A 16843-nucleotide genomic window follows, 5' to 3' on the forward strand; every position below is an offset into this window, starting at 1 on the left:
ACGGGTTCGAACCCGGCAGTGTACGCCAGTAACTTGACAGGGTACAAACTGCTTAGGCACGCAGTCTTCCGCGAGGGACGTTAAATACGGGAGCCGAGTGATGAGCTTTCATCGCTCAGGTGGGCAAAAGTAATCCACCGACCGACTGCTGTGACGTCGCTGATGGTTCACAGCTCATGGTTGCGACGTAAACCCCCAATTATTGTAGTGAGACAGTAAGAGACACCGGAGCACAGCAAACACGTTTCTTTTCTGTTATTCACGTTTTCACTTTGTGACATTGTGACATTTCATCTGCCGGATGGCATGAACGAAGTCCATTCCCTTTGTTTTGCAGCGGAATTCTTCAGATTTCTCGGCGTATACTACAGCCAGGCCTCCCGTGTACCCTTTAGCCTTCAACAGGCAGATCTAGAAAAAGATAACGGTAATGCATTAAGTAAAGTGGAGTGGAGTGGAGTAGATTTATTTATTTATTTATTTATTTATTTATGATACCCTCAGGGCTTTTAGCATTAGAGAGGGGAGGGGCGTATGTAACAATAAGTTCAAATGGATGCGTACAGAAGACACAAAACAAAAAAAGAAAAAAATAATCACTATGTGGCGTTCAGATGATCACAAAGAGCATTCTTAAATAATGAAGGGGCAGTAATGGATGAAATAGAGCCGGGAAGGTGGTTCCACTCGAGAGAGGTTTTGGGCAGAAATGACTGAAAGTATACGTTAGTAGTGCAAAAGGGAATGCTAACCTTCTGTGCATGGTCCAGCCGTGAAGAGGTATGTGACAAGAAATTAAAGAGTGCCGGAGGATATCGTTATGATAAAAAATTTTGTGAAATAGACAAAGACGAGTAACACTGCGTCGAGTGAGAGATGAGATAGGTTAAAGGAGCATTAAAGTGGTATCTAACATGGCCCAAAACTGCTGTCATCTTGTAAAGCAGTATGTGAAAAGCATTCCCACAAAATATTTCTGTCCAAGCTTGTATCACCACGGTGGAATTAATTTGGAAAATCGCTGCCGCGGTGACAGGCCGGAGCGCTCCAACTGCAGACCACACCCACTCTAGTGTGACGTTCGTGGTAGAGGGCCCCTCATTTGTTCGTAGGAAAAACCGTCTGCTACGAACATTGCGAGCTGCTTCTTGTTGACTTCTATTATTTATATGATTTATATCACGTTTCCTTTAAAAAAAAAAGAAGCATATACGCAGCCTGAGAAAATAACATTACGATCAGAAGAGTAATATATCCGTGGCTTCTGTGCAATCTCAGAATTCACAGCAGCAGAAAGCTAGCGATGGCGGCGGTATTGTGGCGCCACGTGTTAGCCACTGAACCAACTGCGCGGTGAAAACTGTCGGACAGGCTGCACACTGTCGAGAAGCACTGCGTTTGTGCTGTGCAAACGCAGTTAATTTCGGGCTGCACCACTCGTTCTTCCCGTGGTGCCTGCGGTCCCAAAAAATCGTGGTTGCGTCGTGGACAGCCTTAAAACCCTCCGTTTCGGACATCACGAAGCCGGAGAACGCATGGCGTCTCCGAAGCGGTAGCAGACGCTGCGGCCTGGGCGATGTTGCTCACCTCGATCATGAGATCCCAAGTCTAATGAGGAGCGTCCTCACCACTTGCGTCACATAGTGACGTGTGTGGTGGCGCTCATCACATGCCTATCGTGAAGGCGAAGGAGGGTGTTTCGCGCGCGGGAGGTTCGGGGAGCTATTGCAGGCGTCCCAGCTACGGTTGCACTAATTGTGGGAAAACTGTTTTCGGCCGCCTAACATTCCATACTGACCAAAAACAGAAACAAAGTTGTGGGCCTCTAGACTGCTCCTTTAACACTAGCTTTCATGGAGGTAACACTGGCTGTCCTGGCATAATTACCAAGAATGAACCGTGCTGCGCGGTTTTGTACACTTTCCACTTGAGCAATGAGTGTCGCCTGTCCCGGGTCCCACACAGAAGCAGCATATTCCAGCTTCGGAAGCACGAGCGTTCGGTATAACATGAGTTTTAGATTTAGTGGACCAAGGCTGTAATTACGGCGGATGTACCCTAGAGTGCGTGTGGCGTTTTTGGTTATATACTCGATGTGTGGTTTCCAGGATATATTAGAAGATATGAAAATGCGAAGATATTTATATGTAGAAACACGTTCCAATGCAGTGTTATTGGGATGATGGAATAATCTTATCTGGTCTCGTGACGAAGAAAACAAGTACATCAAAACACGATCAGAACATAGGGAATGAGGGGGGCGACATTTGATGATCTCTGTAGAAAGTGATCCGACCGGGATTTGGAAGTAATTGATTAGCGCACTTGTCCGGCAATGAAAAGTAGCGGGGTTTGGGAAGCACTGCCTTAGGCGCTTTGGTGCCTGCTCTTCAGTTTGCCCCAGCCAGGACAGGGTTACTTTCACGCAACACAAGCCTCAGTTGAAAAGCCAAGCATCGTCCACTTGTCTTGTATTAATGTAGGCATCAAAGGAATCTTCGAGTGAATGCGTGTCCAGTTCCGCGTGGCGATCTACCGGTAATCGAGAGAAGCGTGATTCAAATCCCGCCGCTGTATGGATTTTTCGACGAAACCCGTATTGCAACTGTTCATCCCTATTATCTTTACCGTCGAGCAAAACCAATTTCATCATGTTATGTCGTTGTGCGACACGGAAAGATACGACTAAGGCTACCACACACCAAGTTTATTGGGGATTGATCGGAGAATTGCATAAGCAAACAGGAAGTTTCACTCTGGTTGAATGTGTGGTGGTGTAATTAGTGGGTTTGCTATTAAGAAATTTTCTGCGTCAGAAAATATGTAAGGGTAAATTAAAATAACCTATGTTATGATTATAAATGCTAACATTACTACTAGAATATCTTTAAATGTGAAGTATTGGTAGAATGGGATTTTATCAATATTGTTTGAAATGCCTAAGGGATTTGATGATGCTGTTTCATGGATGAGAGAAATGTGTACAATGATTATTGCTAGTAAAATAAATGGAAATAGAAAATGAAGTGTAAAGAATCGGGTTACTGTTGGGTTATATACTCGACTGCAAGAAAATTAGCTCGTGCGGCTCACCTTTTTCGCAAGGGTACGAAGGTTATCCGCAGAAAATATGGATGCGCTGGCCCATCTTCGGCTGAAGGCATCTTTGTCGACGTAGACTTTGTCATGCTTCTTGAAATGACACCACTGAAATCAACAGACCGATAAGTATGCAGGATAACATGACACGAGAACATGAGATGTCGGGTTATACATTCCGGGTTATACTTGGTGCCTGACAACCAGTGGCGTAGCCACGGGGGGGCTAGGGGGGGCCTGCCTACCTGCCACGGACCGACCCACACAAATCGTGCAAATCCGAGAACATAATATATGGGGGGGGGGGGACCACACTGTAAACTTTTTCACACCTTTAAAGGTGTGCGCTATGCACATTCAATCTGGTTGCGTATCATTGCATCTCCAGAATGATATTTTACAAAATTCGGAAAGCATTATTAAAGATCAATTGTCAGTGCAAATCTTTCTTTCATTATGTCTTGGATGTCGTAGGTGCGAGCTAATGCATATATGCATCGCTATCGATAATCGAGCACGCGCAAGTGTCTACAATACTGTTGAACAATGTTCAGATGTTGCAATTTTTGGAGGACAGACAACACTCGAGTAAAGAAAATTTGCGCGAAACCGTGCTCCATTATAATGTTACCAAAATTACACCTAAAAAGGCGTGCGCCATGCACGCTATTACACCTTTAAAGATGTGAAAAGATTTAGAGTGCAGTGTGACTATCGCGAAAGTTCTTGCAGTTCATGGCGTCTATCTAAGAAGCGCTCTTGAATGGTTTTCAAAGTATGAGCTTTTCAAAATACTTCCAATAGCGTGACACCACTTCATTGGTCATGACAGCCATCCATGTAATCGTACTGTGAACGTCTAAATCAACTATTCTCGTTCCCTTTTTTAATCCTCAGTTTGCAGTGTGCACAAGTATGTGTGTGTTGTCGACACAGGATCAGCGGGAGGGGGGGGGGGGCGAGTTTTCGTATCGAGCCCCCCCTACCTTTGAGGTCTGGCTACGCCACTGCTGACAACGTTGGCTCTTTAAGATGTTAGAACACAGTCTTGGCCTTTGCTGTGGCGATCACGCCACTACCTCAGTGTAAGACCCAGTGCCGGATTTAAGGGGGTGGCAGACAGGGCGTATGCCCCGGAGCCCTCACCAAAAGGGGGCCCTCGCCACTGCAAGTGTTACTGTGTATCCTGTAAACGGTACGGTTTTAGGAAGAACCTCCGTGCACTTGGAGAATACTACACCAGTTGAAGGATTTGTACGGGTCATGCCTGACCAGACGCACATGGCATAGAAATGAGTGTAATACGTGGTCTTCAAGCGCTAGTACCGGCACAGAAATGCTCTGGCCCAGGCTCACGAGCTACACGAGTTCTTTGCAGCATCCAGGCATGCGCACAAGTCGCTGAACGATGTCACCACAACAGTTTCCGGCTAGAGCACTGCACGGGCCTAATTTTCAGGCCAGTGCCCGGCCCTGTCCCGACTGCTACGGCCCACCACCGGGGCCGGCCCGACGTCTTCTATAGATTTCCAGCCCGGGCCCGGCCCGTACGCGACTGTTTCCATGCTCACGGCCGGTCCCAGCCCTCCTCTGCTCTATGTGTTCTCGAGGCCGGAGGCGTATTTAGATAGTGGTGGTGGTGAAAGGGCACGCCGTTGTCGGCCTCACAGAAGTGGGCAACGTCACGACTGACACCCTGGGGGAATGTGCGTTCTGGGCCGACTTCTAAGGGAACTGTGCTGACATATGTCTGAAAACGTCTGAGGAAAACCCAGGAAAAACCTCAGACAGCACAGCCGGCACCGGGATTCGAACCCGGGTACCTCCCAGTCCCGACGTGACATGGCCAGCACGCGTATTTAGAGAGCAGCAGCGAGGAAAAAAACGCGGCTAACTGATGGAGAGTGAGGAGGTACACTCGAACGGAGCGGCTGTGTTTCTCTGCCGGCAAGCCGCTCTGTGCTTGGTGCTCACTTGCTTGGGAAGGCAGCGCGCAGCGGTGCGTGGGCGTATGCATGTACCTTGCGGTTCAAGAAAGACTTATCTCCGCTCGATTGCGCATGCACCGGTGTTAGTTCCCCTTTCTCGAACTCTCACGCGAACGAGGTATACCAGAACACCTAACCTAACTGACCCTCGTGCCGGACTCTCGGCGAGCCCGCCACACCAATCGTCCCCAAATGTGTGTGAGTGCACGCGTGAAATCCAGACCCGTTACACGAAATAAGCTGATCACATAAAAAAAAGTGATAGTTCTCAGATGAGAATACCATGATATCCCATGCCAAGTGGGAAAAAAAGTGACATGAAAATTCAGCTGTCCAGTCTAGTGAAATATGTTCGTGTAAATGCCCGACCATGGCCGCCGTTGTCAAGCCCGTACCCGACCCGGCGGTGAAAGCCAAGCCCGGGCCCGTGCAGTGCTCCGTTTCCGGCGACTGCTCAGAAAAGCAGCCCGTTGCAGTAGCTAAAAAAGGTGATATGGACGATATGGTCATGCAGAGCGGATGCCGTGATATCCTTAGTCGGGGGCTACGGGTGCAAACTGTGTAGGAAACGCAATGGTCAAAATGCTCGCATCTGAATAATAATTCATTAAAAAATTATTTTCAACTACTTTCAGCGCCAATATGCCTCCTAGGCACAAGGCTTTAATATATGTTTGAAAGAAAAATTGAAGAGGTCGACGGGACCACCCTGCCTGATCCGGCGTTAAATCACCCTGCTAACGATAGAGATGAAATGGCTGCGGTCTCATTGACACAATGTCTAGGCTTAAACGGAAATGTATGCCGCGTTTTGAGAGGACAGACAGAGTCGACAAGACCAGCAAAACGTCGACAGAAAACGTCGAGCAAAAGATCGACAAGAAATCAAAAGCAGAAGAGCAAGTTTCCTGACTGAGATTGCTGTAAGACTTTATTGCCGCAAGGCGCAAAGCATTCTATGACTACCGCATGGTTCAAGAAGATACCGAAACGAGGGAATTTACTGCAGCATGAAAGCGGAATTGACGATCCAGTGTACGGTTGACGCCGCTAGGCTAGTGGCGTCAGCCGTACACTGGATCGTCGATTCCGCTGCCACAAATGCGTTGACCGCATGATTTTATTAGAATTCAATGACACGTTTTCTTGAACATCCTGTATATACGACAGCAGAGGTACATTAGGGAAAGCTCCCTTCACTCCCTTCTCTATAGGGACCGCACGGCAACCTGATGGTGGCACGATGCGGCCTCCGGAGAAAGTACCTTTTTTTACACTGGAATTGTTGCATCGCTAACTGTGCAAGCACCTAAAAGAACTCTTCACATCGTCTTGCAAAAATGCCTTGGCAAAGTGACCACCAGACCACCTCTGTAGATTTCTTCCCTCTCCCGATGTGTTTGGTTCTGAAGGTGCTGATTTCTCGAAAGAGGCCAAACGACGGTTCTTCATGCGAGGCCAACTGTTGATCAAGAGAAGCTAGAAACTGATATATTTCACTACTGATCTACTAAAGTGCGCTTCAGGAGAAGCCTAGCCGTCGGTAATTTTTCGTAAGCAGCGTCAAAGGAACAGATCCATCCAACCGTTCCTGAATGCGTTTATTCGAAAACTGAGAATCGTGGAACTTGTATAGTCTGTAGGAGCGGTAAGCTCTCGCACCACTCGTGACATTTCTGCTTTATGTCGTTCGGTAGAGCATCATCCCAGTTTAGCTTTAGCTCCCACGTCCGTTGAAACCAAATCTTCGCCTTCACAAGGAAAGGTGAAGATTTGGTTTCCTGGCTAGGCTTTTCCTGAAGCGCAGTTTAGTAGATCAGTAGTGAAATAGATCAGTTTCTAGCTTCTCTTGATCAACAGTTGGCCTCGCAGGAAGAACCGTTATTTGGCCTCTTTCGAGAAATCAGCATCTTCAGAACCAAACACATCGGGAGAGGGAAGAAATCTACAGAGGTGGCCCGGTTTGATATTTTCCTGATACTTGAGTGACTTTGCCAAGACGATGTGAAGAGTTCTTTTAGGTGCTTGCACAGTTAGCGATGCATCAGTTCCAGTGTGGAAAAAAAAAGACTTAACCTTTACTACTTTTTAGACTTTTACTACACTTTACCTGCAAACAAAGCTGGCTACCCTAGAGCTATCACGCAAGGTACTTTCTCCGGAGGCCGCATTATGCCACCATCAGGTTGCCGCGCGGTCCCTATAGAGAAGTGAGTGAAGGGAGCTTTTCCTAATGTACCTCTGCTGTCGTATACAGGATGTTCAAGAAAACGTGTCATTGAATTCTAAATAAAAAACTAGGCCACCTAGAATCATGCGGTCAACGGCATTTGTTCTTCCCCTTCCTATGTTTTTGCCACCTCCTGAAGTTTAATTATGTTAATTATGCGAAGTGAACTATGAAATTTTCCAAGTAAATGTCACTTTTTTACCCCACCAACATGAAGAGCGTGCCGAATTTACTCAAATTCATGATAATTGACAGTGATATTCAGGATCTATGCTATCGGGAAAACTAGCCGAATATCATGCTTGAGTATAACGCGAGAGGACTTTATGAGCGCAATCGCTGTCAGTCCGACAAAAGGAGGTTGGAAACTCAGCCCACAAAGTGATAGCAGAAAATATGACAGTTCCTGGAAATGGGAGAGGGAAGGTATGGTCCCAGCGGAAGCCGGACACGATAAGCTATGTCTGTGTTATCTCTTTCTAGCATGCCGGCGTGGGGCTGGCTTTCCAACCTCCTTTCGTCGGAATAATTCCATTTACAACATCCATTTACTCGAACAGAAAGCTCAGCAGTTAAGGGAGGAGCTGCACTCTGTTGTCCAGAACAGCGTCGAGGACGATGCATTTGAAGACGATTTCACCACCGCTGCTTGCTATCGGGACGAGATATGCACCGCCTTGTGGAGAGCTCGTCGTACCACGCGGAGTTCAGCTGTTAGTCAACCTGCTCCGCAATGAACCTCGGCCACGTCGGAAAGCGGTCAGCCCCCATCCAGTATTCGAAAGGTAGATCTTCAAGGAGGCAAATTAGAGGATTGGCAGAGATTCTGGGACCCTTTTAGGACAACGATTCATGACTGCGCAAGTTTGCCCATGATACCTATCTTGTCCAGCCAAGCGCGCTATACAGTGGATCAGAATCTCAGAGGCATCTCTGACATCGCAATCACAACGTTACGGAACCGGTTCGGCCGACAGAGAGTTCGTGGACGCTCATATCGACAAGCTTCTAATCTTGCATCCGGTTACAACTGCCAGAGATGTTGAGAAGCTGCGGGAACTCGGGACTGGAGCTTGACGCGGCCGATGCATTGCCTACCGACATTTACTGGTCGATGGTGTCCGGTAGAGTCACTAAATAAGCTACGCTTCAGAGTAGCGACACTGAGCCGCCATGTTGTTTCGGATGACCTCCAGCGCCATCCATTTAGCGCTCTTCGAAGTGTCGTCTTCTTCCACTGCTAAACTTCACAATCATCTATTTCTACTGCCAAAATAGAGGTGGGGCTGGAGGTCATCCGAAACAACATGGCGGCTTAGTGTCGCTACTCTGAAGCGTAGCTTATTTAGTGACGTGTCCGGGAGAGTTCGGCGGCTGACGTCAAGGCTCACCGCAGTAGAGACAAGCTTCGGGTGGGTGATCCAGGGTTCATACGCCCACTCCTCTCCAGCGTGCTCGTCAGTGGTCGCAGCATTTTCAGTAGCATGTGCACCAGTCGGATCTCATGTCAATCCTCCGGACATGTGGAAACAACGTAGACACCATAGCCCAGGTCCGTCGGCTTCGCTGTCATCCAGACCTCATGAAGCAGTACAACGAAACAATCCCCGAATACTTCCTCGAGGGTCACGCAGAACGGGCAGCTGCTGATTCGCACGAAGAAAACGTTTACTACCTTCCGCATCACACAGTGATACGTAGGGAAGCAATGACGACTAAGGTCCGTGTAGTTTTCCATGCGTCAGCCCACGTGCACGGCGAATTATCACTGAACCAAGTACTCCACAAAGGTCCTAACCTGAATGCTGACCTTCTCCACCAACTGATATCATTTCGGTGCTACTCAGTGGCCCCGGGTGCTGACATTCGCAAGGCATACTTGCAGATCGCGATCCGTCCAGAAGACCGCGACGCCCTGAGCACAGGGGGGCCACTGCGAGAGTTTCGCGGCAGCGCCAAGTGTGTCGCCACGGTAGTATCGATTGGGGCGCCATCACTTCGCAAGACTTCATCATGAAAACAAAACCCGACTTAAATAGGTGTACTTCTACAACAACTGGACAAAGTGCGAGCCTAAGTTTCTTTGAGTAAACTCGTTCTCTTCGATTTAGAATGTGTGTGTCACGTGGTCACATTCCTTCAACCGCCAGCAAGCAATCCGAAACTTTGAGCGCGAGCTTTGAACCGTTGATCGTTGGAGTGGCGGCAACGGAAGGTGGAAACTGGTGCGTTAGTGTGCGCTTTGTATCAACCTGTATTTTTCAAAGTAAGTAACCGTAGAAATATTATGAGTTGTGGTGAATGTGCCTGGGTGGGTGCCTGAACTGTTGTGCGATTTTGTATTAAACAGATGTGATAGACACCAGTTCCGGATACACGGATATACGCCAAGCAAAAGCGCACTGGTAAGAATAAGAATACTCGTATCTCTGTGAAGGCAGTTAGTACGTGCAGAAATTGCAGGAATTGCATTTGATCGATTATTTCAGGTCCTTCGAGGTGCAGAACACCGAAACTGCTTTCCCACATTGACATATCAAAGAACCTGGCAAACGTATAAAGACCGCCTGAAAGCGAAGCTTCATGATACTGGAAAGCAAGTCACAAAGCATGCCTCCTCCAGAAGAGGCTTGTACCAGGCCAGGGTTTCTTCGTAACTATGTAATTATACGTTTTTGCAACGCCTGCGCAGCGATTTCTTGAAAACTAGTGACATCATATTTGCATATTTATGAATAAGCTTGATGAATGCAGTGTTTCCGTTCCAATATCTGTGTTTGTCACTTTCTGACGACCGCCTCGTAAACCAGTAGAATACTTAATGAAAGGCACAGAACCGCAGCACCGGAGAGGCCGCAGAGCTCTCCGCCATGTTGGATAAGCATGAAAAACAGTGTCCTCGGGCGAATGCGGTACCCGCCGCCTTATCCAAAATCATAGCGAACGCGCATGCGCAGAATTGGTCTTGCAACCGCTTGGGTCGTATTTGGCGCTGCTGCTGCCCGAAAAACGTCCCCATTGCGATCAATGGGAGTGTCCCATCCCTGCCCTGAGTTTTATTTGGGTCACCGCACTCCCTTCACAAGAGCAACACGTGCCAGAAATACAGGAATGGCGCTTCTTCCAGTCCGCTTTTGCTCGCCGCAACACTACGTTTCGCCAGCATCACTGATACCCAGCAGTAGCAGAAAGAAGTGCGTTTTACGTTGACGACCTAGTAGTCGGCGCCACATCAGAAGTTGAAGCATTCCAGATCTATAAAGATGCAGTATCCATTCTAAGAGAAGCAGGCATGGAACTGCGCAAATGGTCGCAAAACTCTTCGAACCTGATCAAACAATTTACCTAAGACAGGATCGCATACGATTGCGTATCAGCTGAGCCAACAGTAAAGGTTCTGGCACCGGCCCACAGACAACATCGCCTTCAATGTAGACTCGTCATCGAGATCCACACTTCTCGATCACATACCTCTCGATACACATGTCACGAACTGTCCTTCGAGCGCTACCTCGCACGTTCGATCCACTGGGGTACTTGACGTCCTTCACAGTACGTGCTCGCTCTCTGTGGCGTTTAGGGCAGAGCAAGGGGATGTCTTGTTTGAACCTCAGGAGGAAGCTGACTAGGCAGCATGGTGTTCTGAGTTGCCTGTTCTTAACAGTATACGGCAGCCTCGTCATATGGCATCACCGTTCGACATCACGAGTGCCGTCTGCTGAGCTTTACGCCTTTGCTGACGAAAGGCCGCGAGTCTATGGAGCCTCGCTATACGTCCGCACCCTAGGGCAGTACGGCAGTAGGGCAGTGGACCTCCGGTTTACTCGTTAACAAGGGTCGGGTTGCTTTGCTTAAAGTCATCTCCTTCCCACGCCTCGAACTTATCACAGGCTTGGTCGCTCACTTGTTGCTCACATGAAGCACATCCCCTTGTTCACGAGCTTGCCCACCGATTGGTGGACAGACTCCACTATCGCGCTGCAGTGGGTTACAGGTACACTTTCACAAAGACCTACATTTGTCCAGAACCGCGTAGTCGAGATTCGACGTCTAACCGCCGACCAAACATGGCATCATTGCCGTGGACAGGACAACCCAGATGATCTGGTCACTCCCGGCACCGCCGCTCATCGTCTGGAGAACGGCAATGAGAAGCCACATTGGCTTGTCATGCCTGCCGAAGAGTGGCCAACCTATGTCCCACCAATTGTCTTTTTCGAAAATACAGTGCGCAGCGAACCTTCAGGCACATCACTTCTGTTTTCGATGTGGACCGCTACGCGACGCTCAGTCGCGTCCTACGGGTCTCCGCATGGGTATACCGATTCGTAGCAAATTCTCGGCATCCGAGGTCGCTCACTGAAGGACCCCTGAGTGCGTATGAACTCAACAAGGCCGAGTCATATTGGATTCGTCAATCGCAAGCCGAAGCCTTCGTCGCGGAGCTCGCCGCGCTCCAGCGCAATGAGGAGCTCCCACGATGTTCCACGATCAAGCTCATACAGGCAGCGTTCGACGCCGAACGCATCATGAGGGTCGGAGGGCGTCTCAGGGAACTTCTTGACACTCATGATATCAAGTACCCGATCCTCCTTCCCAGCCGTCACCGCATTACCGAGCTTATTATAATGCACTCCCATGCCAGGCTTTGTCACGTGGCTATGGTAGCTAGAAAGGGTGGTACTTCAACCGCGCCGCTTCTCCCGTACATCGGAGCACGCCGCCGCTGGAAGACGGCGCCAGCGGGCTCTGGGAGTCTGAGGTATGCTATGTTCGCCGCGTTCGCGCTTACGTTTGCCTTTTTAGCGTTTCGTGTCTCTCAGCAAGTGACCACTTGGTTCTCTCAGCGCACAGGGATGACACCTGTATGCCTGGACAACGTACGCAGCGTGTCAAACACTGCTTTGTGCCCGGCTGCAACAGTGGATACCGTTCCGCAACTGGAAAGTTCGCGCTCTTCGCCGTACCGCAGGACCCACAAAAGGTTTCAAGAATGGAATTAGCATACACCAAGTGCAGACATGCCTCTCCAAACGCATTCGGCCGTTTGTGAAATACACTTCGACGATTGCGCTTTTACACCAACGGTCCTGTTGTGAACGTCAAGATCGAGCCGATGAAGCGTGACCGGCCTACCCTGAAAGATGATGTGGTACGCACAATACTACCGGACTCAAAAATTCCCGGACAAATTCCAAGAAACTGCCCGCTCAGCGCAACAGGAGGAACCGCAACGTGGAGTTGCCAGTGCCTTGCAAAAGAAGGAATACATCTGATCCTGACATGGGTGATGAAGCTGTAGATGCCGGGAATACGTCGGCACAGAAGGACCCTTCCCTTCTTCCCTGCTTCCTTTGAAGCAGCTTTCACTAGGTTTTGCAGCATGTACAAATTACATACTGACAGCCTCCATGAGTTGACCACCAGTGCTCGAGCCTGAACATGACGCACGTACCCTGGAAATCGCTGAAGAGGCGTGTTAGCTTAGCTCAATTGGTAGAGCCCTGGACCGGTAATGCTGAAGATGTGGGTTTGAGTGCTACAGCTGGCTAACCTTTTCAGTGACTTTCAACACCAAGTTGGTTGTGATCCCCACAGAAGGTGCTGTGTGCGAGTTTTATTTGATCACAAGGCTTTATTTTTACGTAAAGGGCGCAAACCTGGATAGACAGCAGAGACGAGTACGAAGGAATATGTCCAAACAGTCTAAACTAATATAGCAGGCAGGAAGACCAGGCCAAGCGCTTTATTTATTTATTATTTATTTAAAAAACCTTTGTTTATTATTTATTTAATATTATTTATTTAATATTATTTATTTCCGTTGCGGTAGCTGCTATGCTATAGTGGCCAAGACTTCTGGGCAGGGCTGTAAGATTGTTCTAGTCATAAATAGTCATGAATGTACCCTGTTTGTGTAGTAAAGTGTGTAGTAACTAAAAGTAGTAACTATAATATGTAATTGGAGCAGCCGCGGCAGCCTTTTGCGCTCGCTAGAATCTGCCGGCTGTTATCGTACGAATTGAGTTTTGTTATTGTTTTTCATGTGAATGCTTCCAAACGCGATTATTGGCGAAATGCGAACCGCCGACTAGGGAAAGAACGCATACCTCCGTCTCGGAGCGCCCTCTGCACCTTTCTTCCGGCGGGAGCGTGCGTTTCTCTCGCCGGTCGGGGTACCACCCTTTCTCGCTACCATAACGCGGCCATCCAAACCACCCTGCTCGACCTCCGCGAACGCTATTGGGTCGTTAAGGGACTGAACACTTAGGCGGGTCATTCGCAAACGCCTACAGTGCTGCCGCGGGAAACTCCGACACCAGCAACTTCCAGTTGGCCCCTTCCACGCGAACAAATAACCGAAGCCAGCCGTTCGATGTCATCTGCGTTGACTTCTATGACCCGCTGTCTCTGCGCGGTAGCTCAACAGCATCGTCCAAAGGCTACGTCACCCTCTTCGCCTGCACAGTGACCTGGGCCATTCATCTCGAGCTTCTCACCGATATGACCACCACCGCCTTCCTTCTTGCCTTCCGTTGGTTCGTCGCCAGGCGCAGAGTTCCATCCACAGTGTACTCCGATAGCGCACGTACCTTGCACCGATGTGCCCATCTCCTCTCACTCATGCCAACCAAACTCGTGCAAGACTTCGCAAGCAGTCTCCCCATCAGTTGGACGTTCAACGCTCCCTACGCGCCGTGATGGGGAGGATGATGGGAGGGAATGAAGAGCCGTCGGACATTCTAGTTGATCGCCATATCCTTCATGAAGTTCAAGCCGCGGTAAATAGCACACCCCTCACCAACATAGCGACTGACCCCCAGGAGGCGCAGTGACGTACGCCTTAGGAAGTATGACCATTAGGAGGAGTCTAAAAAAGAGGCTCGACCTGTCAATCAAACTTAGGCGCATTTCATGGGTTACTGTTTTCCATGAGAGCTGCCATGACACCAAATTTTCTCCAAGATGGAGGATGCTGCTTCAAACGGCGAAGCGGAGGTTTCGTGAGAAAAAAGTTTCAGACTACTTCTCAGACTTCACAGACTTCTCATAGTGTGAGTATATATCCTCATGTACGCACCTGAAAACTCAGCTTCAACTTTCGCTCCTCCACCATTATTTACGTGAAAATGGGATGTTTCGTCGCTAACGTTCGGCCTAGTTAAGACCGTGATACTAAAAAAATAGCAAGAAGGACGGCCCCTATACGTACCCCTATACGTAGGATTTTGCATTATATAATTTTATTTATACAATCATCTTTACTCATTTTTCATTCGATCTACTTACATTACGTGATTTGAAACATCATAGCGGCACTCGTCTGCTACGAAGAAGCGGTTGTACCGCCATCCTGGCCAATCACTTCTGCAAGCAACCATTTCTGCAATTCTGAGCCTTCCAAACATGCCTCTCTCCATGCAGATGGCATTGATAAAAGTAATAATAGACATCTGTATTTCGACCTGTGATTGGCTAGATACCTTAAAAAGTGTGTGGAGCCTCAGGTATAGGCAGGTCCCATTGATGGCCAGACTCCCTTTGGCATACACGGACCTGAGGAGGCGTTACCGCTCACGCCGCCGGAAGATGGAAAACCGTTTAGTCAGGCTGCCATCCGCACAACCTCCCCAACAAGGAGCTGAGATCTTGGCATTGCGCGACCGAAGCGAAAGACGACAGCAAGCTTTGGAGCAAGCTTTGTGAGGCGCTGGAAGCGAGAGTACCTGCTACAGTTCCGCTCGGCACACGAAGCTTCTCGCGGATCTCCTCCGCAAATGAAACCAGGTGATGTCGTCATCGTGGAGGAGGAGGGCGTCCCACCATTGTTATGGAAGACTGCGATCGTGACCCTCAGCAACCCTGGACGTGATGGTATTGCAAGGACTTTCACACTCCGGCTTCCTAACCGGAGAGAGATTGTACGTCCCGCGCAGCGACAATACTTCGTATACAAAGGTATCGCAAGCCCGCCCGGGAGCTTTATAGCGGAATTACGTATCTGCTTTTTCTTCACTTTGCAAAGTACTGTGTAACGTTTATAAAAGGTATACGACTCAAAAGTTACCGTGTTTTCGTTCTGGCCGCACATTCAACCTAAAGTTTCGGATCAGTATGCGTTCCGTTATTGTGTCTCCGATTCTGTATGTGTTGCAGAAAAAAAGGTAGAATTTCGTACTCAAGCTTGTAGAACGACAGCATTTCTACCATTTCGGGCGAATCCACGCGCGCTTTCTCCACTGGGGGTATAAGCGACAGCGTCCCTTTCCCTTCCTCCTACCCACGCTGGTAGGACGAGGGTTTCAACTCTAATTTCTTTCTACTCTGCAGTTACACCCAAAAGGTAAAACGCTGTGCAAGTGCGTCTCTACGCATGAGAGGAGGCAGTGAGAGGGAAGAGGAGGGTGCCACCGTAGCCAATGGAGCTTTCCGAGTGGAGTAACCGGAGAGGAGAATGCGCAGAACGCTCGCAACTCTAACGGGATGAGTAGAAAATTCTACCTTTTTTCTTAGAGTGTGGGGCAGATGGGGATGGCTCCGCGGGGCCTGCGGGACCCAAGGTCGAAGAAATACTTGGACTGTGTTATCGAGGCGTGAGGATGGGGTCCGGTCATCTCTCATCCCCGGCGAATTCGTTTCGCCGGACCTGGCTACGTCGCTTCTTTGACGCCTTGTGTTTTGATACTTCATGTACCACTGATCTACCATTGTCGCGTCGCTGACGTGTCATTCTCAGATATCGGAAATGATTTTGGAACGTATTCAGTGTGCTCTGAGGGATCTGCAACAACGTGAAGACTGGTGAAGGCCGTAAATAGTCCCTCGTTGAAAATGATGCTCATGCTTCTGTCTCTACTGGAGCGTCATCTAAATAATCAATATTTTCAAGTTGCATTTTTTTTTTCATTTGTTGTGCATGTCAAATTTTGCAGTAGTTTTTCACCCCTACATGTCTCTAGATAAATTACGTACGCTGATTTTCAGCATGTTTTTCTGTAGCGTCTATGAGGAGGCCATGCCTGGCCAAATTACCCCATACGTCTGTGTGGTGGGCAGGAGACAATAACCTCTATGTTTAGGTATACCTTTACTAAAGGTTACCAGATTAGCAGTGTACAGACCGTAGAGCGATACACGCGGATCGCATCAGTACGGACTTCAGAGTTGACTAACAGTCGCGTTTGCTCTGGCTATCTGGTGTATGCTGCCACGGTACTTACGTTGGTGTAGGGTTTCATAAGCATGCCCTTTACATGTTGACCCGATGGCGTCATTTCTTTTCCACAAGGTGTAATGCGCCACAGCTGGAGATAGGGTCAAAAACCGTCTTCGGTTAAGTCAGGTGGAGTGAGACGCAGTAACTCCAGGGCAGACTCCTGCAATATAAAACATGATGCATTAGGAACTCTGATGAGGCACGATGGTAGGGCATTTCCTGCGTCCTTCGCGTCTATTTATGACGTCGACCTTCTACCCATGTGAATTTTCAGGAGGCTGAAATGCTACAGAGCGGCAAACGCACAGC

At 48.7% G+C, this 16843-nt stretch overlaps 1 protein-coding gene across 2 annotated transcripts in view; it reads right to left on the bottom strand.

The window, feature by feature from the left end:
• Positions 1–230: 230 nt before the first annotated feature.
• LOC135392896 (uncharacterized) overlaps positions 231–16843 on the bottom strand; it is an 84573-nt gene continuing 67960 nt past the window's right edge. For both annotated transcript variants that reach the window (XM_064623560.1, XM_064623561.1), the window contains 3 exons: positions 16539–16694; positions 3094–3207; positions 231–411 (listed from right to left, as the gene is read on the bottom strand). In XM_064623560.1, coding sequence (XP_064479630.1) covers positions 16635–16694 — 60 coding nt within the window. In that variant the 3' untranslated portion in view covers positions 231–411; positions 3094–3207; positions 16539–16634. The remainder of the gene's footprint in view (positions 412–3093; positions 3208–16538; positions 16695–16843) is intronic.

Source organism: Ornithodoros turicata, chromosome 4, assembly GCF_037126465.1.
Source record: "Ornithodoros turicata isolate Travis chromosome 4, ASM3712646v1, whole genome shotgun sequence".
Lineage (NCBI taxonomy): Eukaryota > Metazoa > Arthropoda > Arachnida > Ixodida > Argasidae > Ornithodoros > Ornithodoros turicata.